We start from the raw sequence: 23,341 nt of genomic DNA, 5'->3' as shown, positions 1-23,341 counted from the left end.
GTCATAATAGCATGTGAATCAAATTGTCATGTTTCATGCAAGGTACAAGTATAAAAACATGTTAGAACGATTGCACAATTATTTGGTTAAGTTTGATTAAAAGTCAACTTGGTCGGGTCAAAATCAACAGAAAAGTCAACGGGGTCGGGTTGGGTATCCGACAATTTTTCTAAGTTATATAATCATATATGAGCATGTTGGCCAAATTTCATGTTAATCGGAGGTCCGTAGCATAGCAAACATTTTTATGTCAAATGACCAAGGTAACAGCCAGTTTTAGCACAATGGGACGGCGTCCCAAATTGCTAGACGGCGTCCCGTTTTTAAGGTTGGGACGGCGTCCCGATAAGCTAGACGGCGTCCCGGTTTTAAGTTTGGGACGGCGTCCTGAGTTTCTGGACGGCGTCCTGGTTGGTTTCCAGGCCCTGTTTGCTGCAACTCTAAGTGCACGAACCAACAATCAAACCAACCCAAATTACAAACCGCAAACAATTAGAACATGCATTTTATATCACCGGAAAGGTAATTTGACGAGGAAAACACCTATACACATTTCATCAAGCAATTCAACACTTACACACCCCAAACCTTATTTAAACGTCCATAATCAAAGTTCAAGTTCCAAATATGCATTTCATGATTCGGGCAACCGAATTACATGAACAATATGCCGTTTCGAAGGTAATTAAGCATACAACACAACCTAACACTTACAACTAACATTCCATGTCATTCAATGCATCAAAAGTCCATTTCAAGTTCATCAAACCCTAACTCAAATTCACCAAAATCAATAATCAAGTTCATGAAGTTTTCTAAGGCAACCTACACATCAAATTGAAGCTAGTGATGCTAGTAACACAATTAAAACACCAACTTTTAACATCTAACAACATATGATCATCCAAAATTCAAGAATAACACACCAAAATTCAAGTTCATGCTAGTTACACTAAAACAACGAGATCGAGCATATAAATCATATATTCATGTTAGACTTGAGCCATAGACACTAATTAACACTTTTATAAGTTAAAAACATCAAGAACACAAAATCTAGTGATTTTAGAAAGTTACCCAAATGAGATGAAGTTGGTACCAAAACGAAGAGGATGAAGAGAGGATCACGAATATGTAATTTATTTGGTTGCTAGCTCCCTAATCCGGATTTAGATGATGAATGAATGAGAAAGGAAATTGGGTGTGTTCTTGCTAGAGAGAAAGAGAGAGAGATAGGGAGATGGTAATGAATGGGTGAAAGGGGTTTGACCCTTTGACCTAGTCAAGGGTTTGATCCCTTGTCAAGTTTAGTCCCTCAACTTTCGTTCGGGTGCGGGAATTACCTAAACGAGATAATTTAAAACGCGTATCAACGGGAGATGTTATAAACATATAACGGAGTTTAAATTAGTATAACGGAAAAGTAAATGGAAAAAGGCGGGATGTTACAGTAATGCAGGTGTTCCGAGTTTTTTTAATTAGTAAAAGGGTATTTCAGGGATGAAAGTATCTAAAATTGATTTATTAGCTAATATTATCAGTGGATGATTAAGGACCGTTGGATCAAGGGGTATTATAATGTAATTTTTTAATCTAATGGTAATTAAGGGGGTTTTGAAAACATTTATTAGCTAATCGAGACTCTCTTTTAATGTATAATAGTGAAATAGTGATATTATATTATATTATTATTATATTATATTATTATTATACCTACATACTAAAACACACATGGATTTTGTCGCTTCAATTGTTTTAGATTGTCGTTTTTAGTTTGCGTTCACACTGCAATCGGCCCCTCAACTTCGGCTCAATTTACACAACGGTCTCTCAAGTTTACACTTTTCCAGGGGTAGAAAGTGTAAATATATAATTTTATTAAAATAAAAGAAACTAATTCCACCCGAATTTATAACGGGCCCTATCTTCTCGCTCGGTGTGAGTTAAATTTTTCCGAGACCACCGTTCAACTCGAAAAAATCTAACGAACCCAACGGGACTAAGTATAAGCGAAACGGACACTTCTCAAAAAACGCTAAACACCTTGGGCTATCTTCAATACATATCCATACACTTATAATAAACAACTCAAACTGCGTACATCATATCGATGGTGATGTTTCTATTTTTTACACAATCTTCCTGACGTTAAAAATGCATATGCCATTAGATATACTAGGTACTAACGATGTGTATCCAAAAACACCCGTAGCAAAGCGTTTTTATTTCCGTAAATACATAACGCTACGTTAACTATGATTATGTAACCCGAAAAGCACCGCGGCATCGCGCGGGCCACTTTTCTAGTTAGTACTAAAAGTGAACGCGCCAAATAAGCATAATTGGGCAATCGCGTTGCAAAACGCTCCATAGTCTCTGAATTCTGAATCAAAAGACGTGGCTTACTTGCAAAATTGTTCGTAAGTTGAAGGATCGAGGTGGGCTAGGTATTATCAAAACAAACAATAGTACTATACCTGACAAACGGGTCGATATGGGTCGGGTTGGGTCAAAGATCAAATGGGTTCAGGTCGAAACGGGTCATGGGCGTGCCGGAATTAAAATGGGTCGAACGGATTGAGTTGAGACCCCAGGTCGGGTTGGGTCAAGACCCGGGTGGGTTGGGTCGAGCTAGTAAAATTGTTCTTATTTATATTTTTTGATGTATCTCTTCCGAACATGCGCCCTGAAAACGTGCGTCGAAAACACGCGGCTCGAAAACGGCGCGTCAAAAACGCGGCTCGAACGGCGGGTCGAAAACGCGGTTTGCCAAAAATAAATTAATTGATAAAGTTAAAGTAGATTTATCACAAACCAATGCTATTAGGAAACCAAAAATGGAACTAACAAAGCTTTGTAGAAGGCAACTACAAATATTTCATATTTCATAAACCTTATAAAAAAAAAAAAAAAAAAAAAAACAATACCAAACTTTACATTAAAATAACGCTATTGTAACTAACAGGTAACAATACTAACAACAACAACAAAACTCAATCCCACTTAAGTAGGATATGAGGGAGGTAAGATGTAGACGATATTTCTTCTATCCTATAATAAAGAAAAGTCATTTCTCTACCCAGAGTACCTTTACATTAAAACAACAACTGACTTATAAAAAACAAAAAAATTGTAGGTGTTAACGAAACATTCCCTTAGACGTTAAAGCTTACCGATTCGATGGTATAAAATAGTCAAAGCAGCTATTGAACTCGACGTGTTATCAAACCTCAGATCTTTGCAATCCAAGTTGCGACTAATAACAAAAGCCGATGGAGGAGATAATAGCTGTGTAACCTTGTCAGCCGCAACTATCTGTTCTTCACGAGCTACTTCATTATTTATTAAATCCCTAAAATAAACCATAACTCATTTGTATCAAATCAAATTCAAATGGATATATAAAAAGAAACATATATTATATCGCTCTATTAATAAGAGGTAGATTATTTTGGTACCAATATTAGCACATGTTGTATAGTCTATGAAAAGTTATTTTGACCCATAACCCAACCCGTTTCATCTGAAAACCCAAGAAGATCTTACATGAGAGATTGTGCAAGTCTGGTTGGCGTGCATTCACGAAATAAAGCTTCGGGAATCACAGGTGAATCTAGAAGAATATTGGGGAGAGATATGTAAGGAATTTTAGCTTTATAACGTATAAACCATTCTGTTATGAAATGGGCTCGATAAGCAACAACACATGGTAATCGTGCAAGTTGCAGCTCCATTGCTACTGTCCCTGATGTACATAACCCTACCGTGCTTGCCTGCATAAATGTTCACACTCTATTACTGAAATTGCCTCTTAATTTGAATCGTTCAAAACTGAATGCTAAACCGTTCATGTAACTAGAGGCGGCAATTTTGACCCAATTACATATGTATGTTTATCAAATTAGCTTAGTGGGAAATGGGTCAAATGAGTAAAGAAACTCCCATAGCCTTTTTTTTTTTAAAGCATAATACCTCCCAAGTCATTTAAGAAGGTCTAATTTTACCAATTTTGCCTATAATTAAGAACAAACTATCACAATAAAATGGATTGTACTATGACAGAAAATAATATATTTTCTTTAGATCTTGACGATGTAAGAGATAATTAATTAAGCTTATTGTATTAAATTTTGAAAACATGATGCAACAATAAAATTTTTAATGGTGTGACAGTAATCAAATGGTAACAAAATTGCAAAAACAAACACTTACACTAAATGCATCATACTTGGTGCGTGCTGATCCACCTGGAATGAGTACAACAGGTGTTGACCACTCGTTGACTTCACTATTAATATAGTCTGCTACATGTTTATTAGGTGCCACGTGAATTACAGTGGTCAAGTCTTTAAAAGAGTTGTTTAAGAGATTCACGGTTTTCGAGTAAATTGGAAGCATACGAGTCACTTCTTGTAATCTGCTCCCGGGAAGCAAGGTCAAGATTGTTGACCCTTAAGAAAACATACACATTAGAAAAATATTATTAGAGGTGTCAAATTGTGTTGATCATATAATTATCAATGTGTAAGTTCAGGTTATGTTTTAGTTTTAACGGGTCAAACGGTTACAAAAATTAGCTTAAATGAAAATCACCTGAAGAAATTCCGTATGTACTCCAGAACAAGTCAGCATTTCCGTGCACCTTCCATTCCTTTTCTATTGCCTGGACATAAAAGTCAAAGTCAAAGTCTGGTCTATTTAGATATTTGGCCGATCAACTGTATATTTAGTTTAATACTACGAGATACAAGAGTGGTAAATTCGACTCATTAAATTTGAAATGAGTTGATTTGAGTTGGGTTTTATCTCGGCATGTCAAACGGGACATATTAAAGGTAGAAGTGGCTAAAAGGTCAAACCAAATCAAACTTGGAATTTCTAGAAAAAGAGGTCAAAATGGGTCAACATAGGTCAAAGTCTAACTTGGTCAGCATCCGAGTACTCCCCGAGTTCCCAAGTACTCCTTAAGAAGTCCCAACCGAGTACTGCCCGAGTAGCAAGTTTTGAAACCTTGCATTTAAGTATAACATGAAAGAAAGAATATAAATGAGATTGGTCAAATACTTGTACCGGATTAAGCTCTAGTACGTCTTCTAGTACGGGATGGCCCACAAAAGTTGCATCTAGTCCATGAGATTTGCATATTTCCTCCTCAAACGGTAGAATGCACAAAATATGATCAACAAATTTAGAAAGTCCATTAAGTCTTCCTTCACCCCCATTCCAAGCCCAAAAAGACGGTGCAACATAATGAAAGTGTAATGGAGTTGTAGCTTCTTGATCGCCATATCTAGCTGCAAAAATTATTCCCATATTTTCCTACACCATAGTTATTATTATAGATTTAAAGAAAATTTAAAAAAATGTTGCATTGAATTATGGAACAATGTAAGAGAATTACCCTTTAATTTCTGTAAAAGACGAAATGAAAATCCTTTGGAATCGATTGTGACTACAACGTGAGGACGAAATGAAATTGCAGCCTCAATTGTTTCCTTCAGTCTGACCTGGAAAATTATAATTAATTTAATACGTAGCTCTGAGTAATATAGAATGTTTATAATGTATTATGTACAAGGTCGAGACGGACGTTAACCAACGTTGACTTTTAAGTAAAAATATATTAAACTTACATATTTTATAAATAAATGATTAACTCATAAGATGATGTGGTGTTAGTTTAAATGATCTATAGGCTTATATAATGTTTTTAATAATTATTGAGTATTTATTAACTTTTGACTGAAGTTGACCGACTTTGACTTGACTTTTTAGCATTTACCGACTAATTAGACGTTTTTGTGCAAAACGGGACGGGCTAGTAACCAAACTGCCGCAACCACCGTTTGCAACCATGCTTAAGGGTGTGTTTGGCGCACCAACTTATTAGAGCTTACTGGAGCTTATGGGAGCTTATAGGAGCTTGAGCTTATGATTTTAATAAGCTCAAAGTCATAAGTTTTGTTTGGTAGACATAAAAGTAGAGTTTATGAAACTTACAAGCTCTTAAAAATAAGCTCTTCATAGTAGCTTATGAAGTAGAGCTTATGAATTGAAAAATAAGCTCCAACTAGTTTACAAAACACTTATATAAAATAATAAGCTCCAGCTACCATCTTCAAAAATAAGCTCTAAGCTCCAGCTCTAGTCCATGAGTTCCAGCTCCAGCAAGTTTCATCCAAACACACACTAAGTAGTTATTAATTTATTTACTTCCTCTATTCTCACGAAAGAGGTTCCTTATTTACATGCCAATACTTATAATGTAATCCAAACACACACTAACGGTATAATTTTTTTTTTTTTTTTTTTTTTTAACATACTAATACTTATTGTAGCATATCCCAACATGTTGTGTGCATTACATTATACTTATTTACATGCCTTATTGCACTATACCGTTACATGTTGCATTACATTATATCGCATTTAAATTACACGTATTTACATGCTACATGTCTTTATGCTTACATAGTATACTTATATGTTTTATACTGCATATTATAACTACATGCTTTATACCTACATGCTTACATACACATTTTAAACTTACATGGCTTGTTATACTTGCATATTTGACACTTACTTTTTTCACTTATATGTTCTTTTACTTTACTTTGTTACATGCCATATTTACCTTTACATTTTCCATGGTAAGGTTCCTTTTATCTACTTTACTTTACTTGCATTTAGTTACTTCACTTAACGGATTTCATGGTTCTTCTGGCCGGAGGTCCTTGGGAAGCAGCCTCTCTGCCCTATAGTATAGGGAGGGACGACTTCTTTTACCCGCGGACCGATAGGTATCCGTGGGGGGAGGAATGACTGCCCTTTTACTCTAGGGTAGAGGAAAGACTGTCTACATCTAACCTCCCCCATACTCCACTTTAGTGGAATTGGGTATTGTTGTTGTTGTATTCTCACGAAAGAATTTCACACATCTGGACGGATTTGTTACAGTTATTACCTTTCTTTAGAAAAAGTTCAGGATATACTCTCCAACAATTTAATCACAACGTATCCCATCTTTATAAAAAATGGAGCCTTTTTTTCTTTGTAAAAAAAGTTGTAATAGCTTACTTGAAGCTTATGTAGATGCGGCAACAACTCCCATATCCCCATGATAGCAATATCTTCAATGGGAAAAAGGGATTTCAGTCCATGCTTTGACATCAGAGATCTGACAAATGACACAATCAATTTCTATGATTATTTACTAAAGAAAATTGTGAGAGTAATACCACAACTAAAAATGCATACACAAATACATATATGGCTAAAATGCATTACCCTCCAACACCAGCAACGCGTATAGGGTATGGGGAAAGCTTCTTGAGAGCAGCTATAAGACGAGAACCGATAACGTCTCCAGAAACTTCTCCTGCAACCAAAAATATCCTCATTTCTCCATCTTTAGATGCCCCGTCAACTGCACATTGTCTACAAGTAGAGAAAAATCGTCTTACTGATGACAAATATGTTCTTTTATTTGAACTCTGAATACTCTTTAGAAGCATCTCGATGTTCACTGCACATAAACTCAAATTGATTAAAATTCTGAACACAGCACAACACATATATTTACTTACTGAATGAAAAATACTAATAACAATGATCCTAGTAGACAATTCTAAATTTTCTTTATGTACAATAAGAACAGCTAAATTATTATGCTTTTTTCTGCTCTTAATTCTGTAATAATAAATTTCGGTTAACTAGTACTATACACATTAACACATACTATTATAGTTTTGCTTGATATATTTATTGATCTACACATACTTTCATAATCAGAAATTTCTACTCCATAACCATTAATATCATACTCATCTTTAAGCTCCTTATATTGCAATGTATGTACTCAAAACATAACATATATGAAGAATAAATATATTTTTTTACAGGTAGAAATTACCTTCATATTACTCCCTGTACTCAACTATTAAAAATAAAGCACCAAGCGTAAAAATATCGCACAAATCTTAAAACTCACACAAAACTTAAAATATTTAACAGAATTTCAATTTTAAATGTCTCGCACATAACAACCAAACTGGCGCGGAACTTTAACATTTACCTTAAAACTCAGAATTTTATTTCATTTCTTGTTTAAATTTTCGGTTAGGCTAACAATCTGGAAAATGAAAGCTAAAATTTGAGATACTATATATGTAAGAGTATGTATATATGTCTGTACATAGTGTTGTAAATTGATTGATAAAATATGAAGATGTGAATAAACAGGATTTGTACCTGATTTGATGCCGGCGGAGATTGGCCGGAGATTAGGGTAAACGACGGCAGGCGACTTCACAGTTGCAGCAAAGAAAGGAGAGATGTCTATTTGAAGCTCAACTCGGTCTTTTAATTTTAACCTAACTTATGATTTTGATCCCATTACTTATTTTTCTCACATTTTACTTCCCATACTTTTTTTTTTTACGTTAATAATATAAAAAAAATGATAATTTGCATTTGCAAATAGATTAATGAAATTTAGGATTGTCCTAATTCATTTGATCATTGAACTTTATTTGATGACTTAAATTGACTTGGATTGTCTCACCTATGTCTTCTATCAGTAGATCATCACTAATTAATAACAGAATTTGATATTAGCGCTATTAAAACGCCGAGACCGTTGCAATGTATACAGACGACTTTTTTTTTCCATCCTTCTCACCTCAAATACTAACAACTCATATAATTTGTTTTAAAAGCAAAAAAATAGTTCAGAAATTGATTAAAAATCAAGAAATAATTTCAGAATTCGACTAAAAATCAAGAAATAGTTTAGAATCTGATTAAAAATCAAATTTTCATTAAACTATATTGTTCTCCAATCTCACTATTTTGTAACTTAAAAATCACACCCAATAACAATATACAAGCATCACAAAAATTGTTCGGATAACATAATTTCAACATTATACTATGCAATATTGATATAGGAATACTACATATCACCAAATGTACAAGCGTGAAACATGGGATGATTTCATTACTAGCATGAATGAAAAGTTCATAACAACAGAAATAAATATTTGGAATGAAAATATGAAATATTTTACGAAGACGGTTGTTAGAAAAATTCACTTTATAGTGACATATAGTTAGGTTTGTTTAATTTAAATAAGATAAATGAAAAAAGGAAAAGTTTTCTATGAATTTTGCTAACGACAACCTTAAAAGCTGTTGTTAATCTGCTTAAAATGATAGTATATGACGATTACATATTAACTTTGTAACAGTGATTATTGAAACATGCGAATACAATATTTTAATGCATGTTAATGACAACAAGACTGTTGTTAGTAAAAAAAATTCATTGGATTTATTGTTATCTATGGTTTCTATTAAAATTGTATAATGATGATGTCATTATTAGGCTAATTTTTTTGTTAAAAAAATTAAAAAAAACAAAAGAATAAAATCTAAGCATAATAGGTGATGTCATTAATCTAAATAATTTTAATTTAAAATTAAATCTTATTAATTTTATTATTATTATTAAATTTTATTAATAATTATTTTAATTAATTATTATGAATTAAGTACGAGAATGTATAAAAGCTAGGCAGAAGGAAATAATTCTATATTTATATTTTAATTTATAATTTTAAAATAAAATAACAATCAATATTATCTCTTATGATTGAATGAGGATTGTTTAATATGCATTTTAGGTGTTTGATGAGATGTTCGGCTGACGAGTTTCTTAGTCGGACTCTGTGATTTCACGGGTCATTAAACTAAATGGCTTTAGCATTTACATTCACTTAATACCTAAAATATATCATTAAACTCTTTCGTTTAAACAAAACCATAGTTCCACGAGTTGTTTCACTAGTTAATTTTCTAAAATATGCCGGTATTGTATAATTGATTTTAGTAAAAAATAAAATAAAATATTTACTGGTGCCACTAAAAATCGTTATATACCCACGTGGCCTCGTTGACTTCAAACAAAGCCTCCTTCGAATTTGGTCAAAATATCTTACGTGACCATATATTTGTCCCCAATTAGGATATCAAAAAACCCTAGAACTTAAAATTCGTGTTAATTTCCGACTGATCCAGAAAACTACAGAGTGCAAATCGTCTAGCAATGGCGATGCAAACAGGAGTTAGCACTTCCAAAGTTCTCATTCTAGTTGGAGCAGGTTTTTTGCATCTTAATTTTGTATTTTAATATTTACAAACCCTAGAATTCGAATTCGTATGTTTCTTATATTAGTATATATCTACTATTAATTTAAATGTTACAAATTTTATGATCACCTATGTAATTCAGTTCCGTTACTTATCGTTGGATATATATGATTTTATTGCTGCTGTTGGTGATCGTAACTAATTTTGGTTTCCTAATTTGATTTGAAATGCTATATGTATAAGTTAAATGCTATTGTAGAATTGTATGTATCTATGTTGATATCATTCTTGTGTATTCTGTATTCTGTTTTCTTTGTATAGTGGCTTGACTTGCATTTGTTGTATTTTTGTATATTTGAATAGGTTTGTCTAGTTCTGTCATATTGAGGAGTGGAAAACTCTCAGATTTATTATCAGAACTTCAGGAGTTGATGAAAGGTGTTAATGATATTGAAATTCAACCGGGAAAATATGATAGTGCTGCTCTTGCTGCGCAGGTATTTAGAAACCTACTTGGAGAATTTTGAATGTGATAGTTATATTATTGCCGATGTTAGATCCATAATAGCAAATTTCTTTCAAGTAGTCAATTAAACAAACTTTTTATGGTCTATTGTCTATACCCAGGCTGTAATGTTTATATGTTTGGACCCTTTTTTTTTAATGTCTTTCTTTGGCATCACATCAGATTAAACAATTGGCACAAGAGATTCGGGAGTTGTCGCTCTCTCGGCCTGTTACCATTTTTAATGGAAATACTAGCTCCAGTGGTATGTCATTTAACCTCGTTAAATACCTCTATGTGCTTGTTACTCATGCTCATCTTAGGATTATTTTTGATAGACACTTACAGTATTACGTACTTTGAAAGTCTGAATATTGAATCTATGTTCGAGTTTTGAATAATGATCATCATATATGATTCAATTGCATTTCTACATATCCCTTATCATGCATTCACTCCTTATTTTTAGTTAAATGTTGTTAACCCATCAATAACTTAGGGAGGAAGTCAACAAGTACCGTATGCTAAAATAGTGTTTGGCCTAAAGGTGCCTATTGAGCTCTTTAATACTATTTAGTTTGTAAGTTCGGGTCTCTTTACTCTTTAGATACTTGAGTGTTTGAGTTGATTTTTCTATATAACTATTGACATTTGGTGAAACACTAGAGCAATCGGTAAGTTTTTTTTATAGTTGTGATTAATGCAATCATATTTTATATCGCACCATCATACACATCTTTAGATACATGAACATAATATGTACATACATTTTTCTTATTAAGAACTACCACATCACTTGCATCTTATCATTCCTTTTTAAATTGATGTCAACGTACTCATTACCTATTAGGGGTGTTCCAGGAGAGTTTGTCTACTCATTACCTATTAGGGGTGTTCATGATTTGGTTTCAAACCGTTTAACCCGACAATCAAACCGAAACCAAACTGGAAAATACCAACCGAATCTAAAACACGGTTTTCGGATTGATCAAAACCGAACCGTATTTGTAATTCGGTTTTTGGTTTGGTTTTCGGTTTGGTTTTCTGTTTTGAAAATATTGAATTCGGTTAAACCGAAAACCTTATTCAAAACTGAATTCAAATTAATAATACTTTATATTATTATTTTTCCGTGGTAATATTTATCCAAATTTTCGGATTCCCTCCCATTTGTCATTTAGATCACCCAGATTATTATTGATATACTATACATGTAATTACAAAAAAATATCTTTACATATTTTCCCCTAAACTAGTCATTCCCTCCTCTACAAAACCCTAACCCACCTCATAAGTCGAATCACTAAATTCTTTATCGATCGATTGGGCAAACCATACTATCAAGGTTAGTTTTCACTTTACCAAAAGCTCAATCTGACTTATATGTTTTTGCTTACATATATGATTTTAGCGTCATATATATGTATTTGTAAATGTGTTGGTTAATTAATAGTAATATTATATCTTTTTAGTGGTTGTACTTAATAGTGAAGTCAACGTAAACAGCAAGTTACACACATAAACCAAATCCATATATTACTTGTAATCTTATTATATATGCAATTTCAGTCTCCCATGTTGAATGTTGTTCAAGTGTCCAAAGTATCACCACCTTCCACCTTAAAAAACCGGTCGCTGCAGCTAACGTTCTTTGACATCTTCTGGATTTATGTTCGTAACCCGAGTTTTTTTTAACGAAATTGATCTATTTAAACTATAATCATGATCAAGTACGTAAGTATACTCCTGATGTATAAGTGGATATAATTAGTGTTGACGAGATCTATCTGGCCATTAATATCGTATTGGAATTTAAACTAGTAAAACAAATAGTCACGAGATAAGCTGCATACATCCGAGTAAAAACACTTGCCCTCCCGGTTATTCGTAGCCATTGTTGTAAAACTCGGAATTAATCAACGATTACTTGGTTCTTGGGGATTTTCTATACTTCTATGTCTATCTGATTAATCAAAACCGATAATAAAATGGTCAACACCAAGTCAACGGAGATTAATCGGTCTACTTTATAAATTGGAGATTAATCGGCCAAAATTGGTTGAAATCAAACTTCCTCAACATCCGATAAATCCTCGATTAATCCCTATCTTTCTGATTACTCCTTCCAAGGTTCGACCTATTACTCCCCGATTATCGTTATTTTGCAGCCATGTCCGTAACCAGGAAAACGTCATATGTTTAGCTTTGAAATTTCTTTTATTATTATTTTTTATACGGAAAGTAGAGAGTTTTTATGCTCTCCAGGGATTTTCTTTCGGTTTGGCTTTTACAGAGCATACCAAAAATGCAATCATCTTTTTCTTGATGCAATTAAAATTTATTAATAACTTATATGAAGTGAGGCAGATTTAATAACTATAAAATACATCAAAGTTTTAGAAAAAGCACCTTCTTATTTACAAATCGTCATGCAGGGGGTTTATCGTCATACTTGATACCAGCTGCAGCAGTAGGAGCAATGGGATATTGTTATTTGTGGTGGAAGGTAACACTCATACTATTTGTATAACTCAATACATAACTCAATACATTACTTGAATTGATGTATTTTTTCCTAAGCTAATTGATGTATGTTTCATTGCATTTATTTTTGCGTATACTTTTTATCTTCAGGGTATGTCATTTTCTGATGTTATGTTCGTTACTAAACACAATATGGCAAATGCTGTATCATCGGTCTCAAAACAATTAGAGAATGTGTCTGATGCATTAGCTGTGAGTGATACCAAATAGTTAAATTCTTGTTATTTTCATGCTCGTTATTTTTGTTAATTCTGTCTTTCTTCTCTTTTTGTTTGAAAATCGCAGTCTACAAAGAGACATTTATCAAAGAGACTTGAAAACTTGGACTGGAAAATCGATGAGCAGAAGGAAATAAGTAAACTGATTGCAGATGATGTAAACCACCTTTTTCTTTTACAAGTATTATTTATTTATTTATAATAATGGACATTATTGGTATAGTATAGAAATGTTATTTATTCTAAGTGTTTGGTAATTTTTAAAACCATGTTTACTAACTATTATCTGTGTAACTGATCTATTATATTATGTTAGTGTAACTGATATGTGATCTAAAATTATCGTTGATGCTTAAACATCTCCAAAATCTGAATTGTATGCAGGTAAATGATGTGAAGTCCAATCTTAATCAGATAGGTTGTGACATAAATATGATCCATCAGATGGTGTCTGGGTTGGTAAGTTTCTCACTGTTATTATATTATAATTTATTTATAATTCATAATTATAATAGTGAAATAGTAATGTAATGTATTTCAATTTTTTTTTTTTTTTTTTTGTTCTCTGTCCAATTTTACTAATGTAACAAATGATGACTGATATACAGGAAGGAAAAATAGATCTTATCGAAGGAAAGCAGGTGAGAAACGTTCAACTGTGATTGCGTGTTGTTTTTTATGTGTTCATTATATTATATGACTAATTAAATATTAATCATTTACCATATACTTGGGTTTGCTTAACAGGATATGACCAATTCAGGTCTATACTATTTATGTCAAGTAGCTGGAGGGATCAACGAAGGCGTAAATGCTAAGCACTTTCAGGTCAGATATTAATCTATGATAACCATGCCAACTTCGAGAGACATTGTTAATCTTGTTGTCAACTTTAATATACATGGTATTTATGTTTCTTCAACTTGCGTTAGAATATCGAAGGTAAGATAGGAGAACAATCGCGAATTACATATGAGGAGTCTTCTTTGAAGGTTCGTGAATAGTCTTTAAACGCTTTATCATCATACAGTTCATACATTCATCGTTCATTTTTCACGGTTGATATTGTGCAACTTCAATCATTCAGGGTCTTCAGTTTCTTACAGAAACCAATGATTTGGGTCTAAAAGAGAAGTCTGTGTTAAGCAAAACGAGTACGAAGGTAAATAAAGGTCACGATAAATCTGAATCAACATTTCACTGGCCTTACTCAGTGGGGCTATCAGTAACCAAACATATAATGGGTTAAAGGGTTGTAACCCCTAAAAGTTTGTGTTATTGAACTTGCAAACATTGGTTGCATTCGTTCATTTGTTCGTGCCCTACATGATGCATAAGTTTGGTTTTTGGTTTATATTTGCAAGCTATAAAATTGGGCTTCAAACATAGTTAAATACTTCTAAAATGTGGGTGGTATATAGCTCACTGAACAATAATAGATTAATTAAAATGAAAATATTATGGTCATCAGATTTGTATATGAACTGTGAATGATGAACCTTACACAAATTGATTCTTGTAATGTTTAACAGTTTAAGTTGAATTGAATTATGTATAACTATATCACAGGAGTTGTTTTGTAAAACTACCTGAAGGACCTCACATGCTTTTTATTATTGACTTTCGTTATGTTTATACCATCTATTACTATATGCCATGCCGTTTTTTCTTGGCCGGAATTGTATGAAGTATGTTTTTTAGAGTAGCTGGTCCGTTACGCTTGAAAACTTTTAGACTTGCATTGTGAAGTTGGTCATATTGCATTGGTGTTGCTATAATGGGAACGCCTTGGTAAATACTAGATAGTTTTAGGTTTTTCTCGTTGGTTGTCAGAGGTTTTTTGCTATGCTGTCTAGGTGCGAAACGGTCTGAGATCCTGTTGTATTTTGTTTTGAACGGCCCAGGTTCTATATAAGTTGCTTGTTTTTTAGCCAAAAAAAGTAAATGTGCTCTATAACTAAAACCTGTCCACAGTGACTCGCGATTCCTACTATGTTTTCTAGAGTAGTACATTATTCTTATGGTTGTATTGGGCTTGACCCGCGTAGATTTTGTTTTGGTCTAATACATCACGTTGCAGTTTGTTCCTTGTATTGCTGTACTTATAGGTTGCTTTGTACCTTGGTTTGCTCAAGCAATAGTATATAATTATGATCTATTAATAATATGTTTGCTGTTAATCTAAAATTTTTAGTGCAATTCATTATTTGCGTTTATTAATTAATATATAATATTATATTTTCAAGGGTTGTACTTGATAGTTAAGCCAACGTAAACTGCAAGTTACACACATAAACCAAATCCAAAAATATTGTGAAAGGACTTTTAAGGACGAAGGGAACAGTTAGGGAAAAGTACTAACTTTTTGGATTAGTATATTTAGATAATTATGATCTATTAATAATATGTTTGCTGTTAATCTAAAATTTTTAGTGCAATTCATTATTTGCGTTTATTAATTAATATTTAATATTATATTTTCAAGGGTTGTACTTGATAGTTAAGTCAACGTAAACTGCAAGTTACACACATAAACCAAATCCATGTATTACTTGTAAAAATCTAATTATATGTGCAAACGTGAGCTCAAAAAGTTTAGCACTAAACCAACAATGTCTCCCATGTTGAATGTTGTTCAAGTGTTCAAAGTATCACCACCTTCCACCTTAAAAAACCAGTCACTACCGCTAACGTTCTTTGACATCTTCTGGCTACTCAAACATCCGATTCATCATGTTTTTTTCTACGAGGTAACCAACCTCACAACGCATCACTTCGTTAACACTATCATTCCCACTCTTAATACTTCACTATCGACCACCCTTCAATACTTTTTCCCTTATGCAGGTAATCTCATCATATTTCCAACTCGTACTAAAAAACCTGAAATTCGTTACGTCCAAGGTGATCATGTCAATGTCACATATTCAGAATGTAATCTTCATTTTAACGATCTTACTGGTAACCATCCTCGAAATTGTGATAAGTTTTACCATCTTATACCTTCACTTGGACCGTGTGCTAAAATAGATGATGATTACACAAAAATCCCTGTTTTTTCTGTCCAAGTAACGCTCTTTCGGAACCATGGTTTCTCATTAGGGTTTACTGTTCATCATAGTCTCGCCGATGCTTCCACGCAGATTGGTTTCTTAAACGCTTGGGCATCGATTTCTCAATTTGGTACGGATGAATTATTTCTGTCTAGAAACACGTTCCCTTTTTACGATAGAGTGATTAGTTACCCAATACAAGATGTGGAGGCTCTTGTAGTAACAAATGTAGAATCTTTAATGAACCGAGAGTATCACGTTCCACACCTTTGTGGACCGACCAATAAAGTTAGGGCTACATTTATCATGACTCGAAGTGAGATCACTCGGTTGAAGAGTTTGGTTTCAACTCATTTGCCAAGTCTAACTTATGTATCATCTTTTACGGTATCGTGTGCTTATATCTGGAGTTGTCTCGCTAAATCGTGCAAAAGTGAGTTAGAAATGCTTGTTTTTGCTATCGATTGCAGGGCGCGTATGAATCCGCCTATCCCTGCAACCTACTTTGGCAACTGTGGTAAGCCATGTATATGCAGATTGGATACCATTGTTTTAAAAAATGGAAGTTTTATTGCTATTGCTAAATTGATTGGAGAGGAGCTTCATAAAATGTTAACTAATGAGGGTGGTGTGTTGATGGCAAAGGCACCGTTATCCGAGGTGAGGTTAAGGACGAAGACGAGTGTCGCCGGATCACCAAAAATGAACTTTTACAACATGAATTTCGGATGGGGAAATCCCAAAAAGCAAGAACTAATCTCGATCGATTATGAAGGATCAATATCAATGAATGCTTGTAAAGAATCAAATGAAAATATGGAGTTTGGTATATGTCTTTCGACTACTGAGATGCAAGCTTTTGCTCGCATCTTTAATGATGGATTAGAAGAGAAGATATAGTTGTTGCTTTATCATGTTGAATCTATCTGTCAAGTATTTTCTTAGTGAAGAGGAGGAATTTATTTTCTATAAAAATTATGCAAGAATGATTGGATTTTCAATTCGTAAAGGAAGGTTTGAGAATAAAACAGGAGAAAAAGACAGACACGACTTTATCGTCACCGTGAAGCAAAGTCTAGGGTTAAAATGGTTGATTACTCAAAAAAAATAAAAAATAAATCGAGGTTCGATAAGATATGATTGCAAAGTTCATATGCATATAAAAATGAGGAGAATTAATGAAATTTTTTCAGAAGAATGGAAAGGCACAAAATGCGCGATAGATCACAATCATGACTTATTGTCTACTCAAGAGGTACGTTTTCTTCCAGCTTACCGTGACATTATAGCGGAAGATGAGATATGTATTCTCTTGTTAAAAGAGGTGGGTTTGTCTCTGTAAGACAAATTATGCGTGTGGAGTTAGGAAAAAATGTAAGGTACATAGAGATTTCATTTCTTATGATTGATATTCATAATTTTATAAATAAACTACATTCACATTTTGCACAACTAATACTAAATGGGCATAGATATATAGTGGACTATTATTATTGACTATACTGTTTTGGGCCCCTCCGGATAATGGGCCCTGTGCAAGTGCACAGGTTGCACATCCCAATATCCGGGCCTAGATTTTTGTTATGTTCGTGATTTTAGTGTGATTTAATGAATCATTTTGGTGTAATTGGATTTTCTAAGTAGAGATTATAGTAATCTATTGATACTCTAAATCAGATTCGGTGAAGTGTGGAGTACACGTTCGTAAAGAGTGAAATAGATTGCGGTAGTCGAAACGTAAACGTGGTGATCATGGAAATGGCTTAAACTGTGCTACCTGACCAGAACGAAGGCGGAGCGTGTAGCGGGTGGTGCTGGTGAACGTTGGTGTTCATGCCTCGATCAGTCTTTTTTTTGGTAGTACCGTCGGGGTTGTTTCACGCGACGATGGAGATCCGGTTTCCGCCTTGTGGGCAGGATTGGTTTTTTACGACGGTTTCTTTTTTGTCATGACTTATCTGGGCTTGCAACCTCCGGTTTCCACCTAAATGTCCTCCAGCTTCTCGGTTCATTTTGTAATCTTATTGTACCCCATTTTTTTTTTTTTTTTTTTTTTTTGGTAAGCAAGGAAACCCTACTATGAACGAGCACTTTGGCTCCCCCATAGAAGGTAAAACTTCGGGTAATCAAGCCCCCCAAGCGCGAGACCTGGTACCGGGTGAATTGCGATTGAAGGTACACCTTCAATCTACCAACGGTTTTTTCCCCTCTCTTTTGATAGCTTCGGCACATTCTGATCGAACTTATTCCCAATAGATTGTTAAACGAACCAAGAAAACAAGCTTAACCAAGATTAAATGTGATTTTTAACAAGTTTTTGGTGCACTTCAAAAAAATAATAAACATGAGTTTAAGTGTGATATGGATGAAAATACTGCTAGTAGTCCATTAAAGAAGTAGCCCATCAATAATGATAGGCCAAGTAACAAATAGCTAAGCCCAAGTAGGCCAAAGATTAGTATTTATTTATCCAATCAAATCAAATGCGAGGTGCAAATTAAATTAGGAATCAGCTCAAATTAGGATTCTTGTTTGCGCGTAATTATAGTTTACATGTATCGATCGATTTTAGCGCGTTATTATATACTGTTCTATCTATCAATCGACAATTCAATCGATCCGTGTATACAATCCACATATGGATGTTTCCTTCAAGTTTCTTCTTTGATTGTTCTTCAAATATTGATTATAAAAACGTTATCATCATCTGATCTGTTTCTGTTCATCATATTATTATCAAATCAAATCGATACAAATACCTCCTCAATCAAAAATCAATCAATCATGTTTCTTACAAGAACCACCTCAAAAATCATCGAATACAGAAGCTTGCATCTCACTTTAATCTCCGTAAAGGGACTCAAAGACAACAAGAGTAGGATTTTCGGTAAAAGTAGGGAGACATACGCCGTCGTTTCATTCACCGGTAACATAATCCTAAAAGATTATTATAACAGTACCTGGTTGGCGAGTGTCTACAGTGAGAAAAACAACATAGTTACAGATCCCCAGCAGCCGATGGAATTTGTTGTTGAAGAAAATGTCTTACAAAGAAACCAGTCAACAATCGAGATTAAAATCTTAGGTGTAAGGAAGTAATGGTTGTTTGGTTTCAACAAATTAGGACAAGTCAAATTTTCGGTCAAACAACTTCTAGAAGGTATTGAAGAAGGAAAATCTAAAAACAAGAATATTAGTTGTAAACTAGAAAAAAATTAAATGGTGTCAACAAAACTTAATCTTCTTGCATTTATTTATTGTAAGAACCAAAATACCAATACAAAATCTTGCAAAACTTCAACAATTAACCAAACATGAACTTGCAATTTATTATAACAAATGAAATTAATGCTACCAACTTACAAACTTAAATGAGCAGCATATATCAAAATTAAAAACTAGAATATTGACTTGAAAAAATTAAAATGGGTTGCCAATTAAGCCATGGGATAGTAGGTTGGGATTGGGATGTATGTATAAATAAAATGTTACATGATAGGGATGATTATATATAGGGTGTACTGATATATCGCTGAAATTAATTAGATTTCCATGAAGAGGAGGTGGAAATGTTCGGTGATTTCGTCAAACACAATTTGAGAGTTTTTGTCTTTAGATTATTCTTTATTTTTCGATGATCTCGGTTAGATAGGTTATCATCTATTTCGTTGTGTGGTCTTATTATTTAGGGTTTCGTTATCGTATTGTTTTTATTTTGTTGTTGAGTTTTATCTAGAATTCTAGAAAAGTTTAGTTTGAAATATAGTAAAATAAATTATGGAGCTGCGTTGTTGATATCCTAATCCCAGAATTAGGTGGTAATTAGTGCCATATTGCAAAGAGTTCTTGACTTTAATCAAATACCTAATAATGATTTGCTTGTTATAGGCAACACTAAATTTAAGTGAAGACAAGGGTAAAGGAATGCGTTGCTCCAAAGTTAAGCAATGACTACCCTCCAAAAGCGGTTGTATGGTCCGTTTAATGACACTACTAGATGTGACAAAATGGGCAGGTCAAGCGGGTCAAAATTGGTTTGACCCAAATCAGTTTTCTTTCAATATTATTCTTAAACCTCTCTAGACAGAATTAGTTTGTCAATACTATTTTGATTATAATTATAATATATTTCAATGTGTTTGCATGAGTTAATAATAATATAAATAGACCCTAATTTTTCATGTTTCTCTTCATACTCAGATGACAACCGTTGTAGCATTATGTGTTCAATACGAGGCAGATTTACACCAAACATGAAGATTGTTGCCAAGGCTTTGCATCCGATTACCATCAGAAACCAGTAGGCAGTCTGATGCTTCTTCGCAAGTAAATTTATAGAAATGGTGTTGAGTTTTATCTAGAATTCTAGAAAAGTTTAGTTTGAAAAATAGTAAAATAAATTATGGAGCTGCGTTGTTGATATCCTAATCCCAGAATTAGGTGGTAATTAGTGCCCATTTGTTTATTTTCCAAAGTTTTGTATGTGTTTAGTTATTACAATGATTGATTCGTGAGTGTTTACAGCACTTGTTCTTATATGAACAAGTGTATAGGGTTTACTCAATTTCCCTTAGGGTAGTGATAATGCTAAAAACAAACATATATTTCATCGCATTATCCCTCAAGAAAGACAAGCTTTTAGTTGCAATTGTTCTATTTACAAGTGATATTCGTTTAAATAATAAAAGGTGAAGACAAAAGACAGATTCGACGAATTGAAGACGCAAATGACCAAAAAGCTCAAAAGTACAAAGTACAATCAAAGTGGTTCAAATTATTGATGAGAAACGTCTCAAAATTACAAGAGTACAAGACGCAAAACGCAAAGTACAAGATATTAAATTATACGAAAAGACGTTCAAAAATCCGGAACTGAGACATGAACCAGCTTTCAACGTACGACGCAACGGATCAGAAATTATAAATTAATTATGTATATAAATATAATATAATATATAATTAATTATATAAATTATATATTTATATTATATTTATAATAAAAACCGTCGGCAGCTTTGGATCCTGGTTTGGTGAGCTGAAATTGTGGGCTCCGCACTCGCGGAGCTCTGAAGAGTAAAATCCACCGCACTCGCGGAGCATAGAATTCTATAAAAGCCCATGCAATTCGACGGTTTTGATATACCTTTTATATTTATATATATTTTTCTTTCCCCATTTTTTATGTATCAAGTATCACTCCAAATCGTAATCTCAATTTGTAATTTTAATTTTAAGTTAGTGATAATAATAAGGATCGATTAGTCGAATGTTTTAAGGTTTTGTAAGTCGAAACTCTGTCCGTGTACCACTACGCTAATAACACCCACTGTAAGTTATGTTTATGTTATTTTCATTAATGTCTCGTAGCTAAGTTATTAATATGCTTATTTAATGCCGAAGTAATCGTGATGTTTGACTAAAAATATTAAAATTGGGTAATTGGGCTTTGTACCATAATTGGGGTTTGGACAAAAGAACGACACTTGTGGAAATTAGACTATGGGCTATTAATGGGCTTTATATTTGTTTAACTAAGTGATAGTTTGTTAATTTTAATATAAAGATTTACAATTGGACGTCCCTATAAATAACCATATACACTCGATCGGACACGATGGGCGGGATATTTATATGTACGAATAATCGTTCATTTAACCGGACACGGGAATGGATTAATAGTCTATAGAATTATTAAAACAGGGGTGAAATTATGTACAAGGACACTTGGCGTAATTGTTAACAAAGTATTAAAACCTTGGATTACACGCAGTCGATATCCTGGTGTAATTATTAAACAAAGTATTAAGACCTTGTTACAGTTTAAGTCCCCAATTAGTTGGAATATTTGACTTCAGGTATAAGGATAATTTGACGAGGACACTCGCACTTTATATTTATGACTGATGGACTGTTATGGACAAAAACCAGACGGACATATTGAATAATCCAGGACAAAGAACAATTAACCCATGGGAATAAACTAAAATCAACACGTCAAACATCATGATTATGGAAGTTTAAATAAGCATAATTCCTTTATTTTCATATTTAATTGCACTTCTAATTATTGCACTTTTATTTATTGTTATTGTATTTAATTGCACTTTTATTTATTGTCATTGTATTTAATTGCACTTTTAATTTTCGTACTCTTTAATTATCGTAATTTTATTTTATCGCACTTTTATTTATCGCAATTTCATTATCGTTATTTACTTTACGCTTTAAATTAAGTCTTTTATTTATTTAATATTTTACATTAGGTTTTAACTGCGACTAAAGTTTTAAAAATCGACAAACCGGTCATTAAACGGTAAAAAACCCCCTTTTTATAATAATAATATTACTTATATATATTTGTATTTTTATAAGATAAAACTTGTAGTGACCCGAACTTTTCCATGTTTATATATATTAATTGAGATTGATATTTACATGATTAAATGTTTCCAACATGTTAAGCAATCAAACTTGTTAAGACTTGATAAATTGAAATAGGTTTCATATAGACAATTGACCACCCAAGTTGACCGGTGATTCACGAACGTTAAAACTTGTAAAAACTATACAATGACATATATATGGTTATATATATAGTTAACATGTTTTTATTATAAGTATGTATCTCATTAGGTATTTTAACAATGAGTTATATACATAAAAATGAGACTATTAATTTAAGAAACTCGAAAACGATATATATAACGATTATCGATATAACAACGTCTTACTAGGTACATATGAATCATATTAAGATATTGATACACTTGGTTAATTATGTTAAATGATAAGTAAATATATTATTAAGTGTATTAACAATGAAATACATATGTAAAAATAAGACTACTAACTTAATGATTTCGAAACGA

At 33.0% G+C, this 23,341-nt stretch overlaps 3 protein-coding genes across 3 annotated transcripts; 2 read left to right on the top strand and 1 right to left on the bottom strand.

Moving 5' to 3' along the window:
* Window positions 1-3,099: 3,099 nt before the first annotated feature.
* On the bottom strand, window positions 3,100-8,315 carry LOC139897909 (probable lipid-A-disaccharide synthase, mitochondrial). Its single transcript, XM_071880623.1, has 9 exons — window positions 8,254-8,315; window positions 7,291-7,528; window positions 7,081-7,180; window positions 5,402-5,507; window positions 5,071-5,294; window positions 4,594-4,663; window positions 4,213-4,451; window positions 3,547-3,773; window positions 3,100-3,352 (listed from the first exon to the last, which is right to left on the bottom strand). The coding sequence occupies exons 2-9, from the start codon at window positions 7,515-7,517 to the stop codon at window positions 3,163-3,165; spliced, it is 1,383 nt and encodes a 460-aa protein (XP_071736724.1). The 5' UTR covers window positions 7,518-7,528; window positions 8,254-8,315; the 3' UTR covers window positions 3,100-3,162.
* Window positions 8,316-9,987: 1,672 nt separating this feature from the next.
* LOC139897908 (uncharacterized) lies at window positions 9,988-15,012 on the top strand. The gene is made up of 11 exons (XM_071880622.1): window positions 9,988-10,163; window positions 10,516-10,649; window positions 10,841-10,922; window positions 13,093-13,163; window positions 13,292-13,393; window positions 13,487-13,576; window positions 13,804-13,878; window positions 14,028-14,060; window positions 14,167-14,247; window positions 14,352-14,411; window positions 14,507-15,012. Exons 1-11 carry the CDS (start codon window positions 10,109-10,111, stop codon window positions 14,666-14,668), a joined length of 945 nt encoding a protein of 314 aa, XP_071736723.1. The 5' UTR covers window positions 9,988-10,108; the 3' UTR covers window positions 14,669-15,012.
* A 1,019-nt stretch (window positions 15,013-16,031) lies between these two features.
* LOC139901499 (malonyl-coenzyme A:anthocyanin 3-O-glucoside-6''-O-malonyltransferase-like) lies at window positions 16,032-17,372 on the top strand. The gene has a single exon (XM_071884206.1). It carries the CDS (start codon window positions 16,032-16,034, stop codon window positions 17,370-17,372), a length of 1,341 nt encoding a protein of 446 aa, XP_071740307.1.
* The last annotated feature ends 5,969 nt before the right edge of the window (window positions 17,373-23,341 follow it).

Source organism: Rutidosis leptorrhynchoides, chromosome 3, assembly GCF_046630445.1.
Source record: "Rutidosis leptorrhynchoides isolate AG116_Rl617_1_P2 chromosome 3, CSIRO_AGI_Rlap_v1, whole genome shotgun sequence".
In the NCBI taxonomy this organism is placed as follows: Eukaryota; Viridiplantae; Streptophyta; class Magnoliopsida; order Asterales; family Asteraceae; genus Rutidosis; species Rutidosis leptorrhynchoides.
Note: the sequence above shows the minus strand (reverse complement) of the source record. Positions and strands in the feature narration are given on the sequence as shown.

Bases quoted from the DNA above. Each gene is read 5' to 3' on its own strand.
- LOC139897909 (XM_071880623.1), bottom strand. From the start codon at position 7,517: ATGCTTCTAAAGAGTATTCAGAGTTCAAATAAAAGAACATATTTGTCA. The intron at 5,508-7,080 runs GTAAGCTATTAC...ATAATTTTCCAG, and splicing joins CGCATCTACATAAGCTTCAA to GTCAGACTGAAGGAAACAAT. The intron at 5,295-5,401 runs GTAATTCTCTTA...TAATTTTTGCAG, and splicing joins TCTTTTACAGAAATTAAAGG to CTAGATATGGCGATCAAGAA.
- LOC139897908 (XM_071880622.1), top strand. From the start codon at position 10,109: ATGGCGATGCAAACAGGAGTTAGCACTTCCAAAGTTCTCATTCTAGTT. The intron at 10,164-10,515 runs GTTTTTTGCATC...ATATTTGAATAG, and splicing joins TCTCATTCTAGTTGGAGCAG to GTTTGTCTAGTTCTGTCATA. The intron at 14,248-14,351 runs GTCAGATATTAA...AACTTGCGTTAG, and splicing joins TAAATGCTAAGCACTTTCAG to AATATCGAAGGTAAGATAGG.
- LOC139901499 (XM_071884206.1), top strand. From the start codon at position 16,032: ATGTCTCCCATGTTGAATGTTGTTCAAGTGTTCAAAGTATCACCACCT.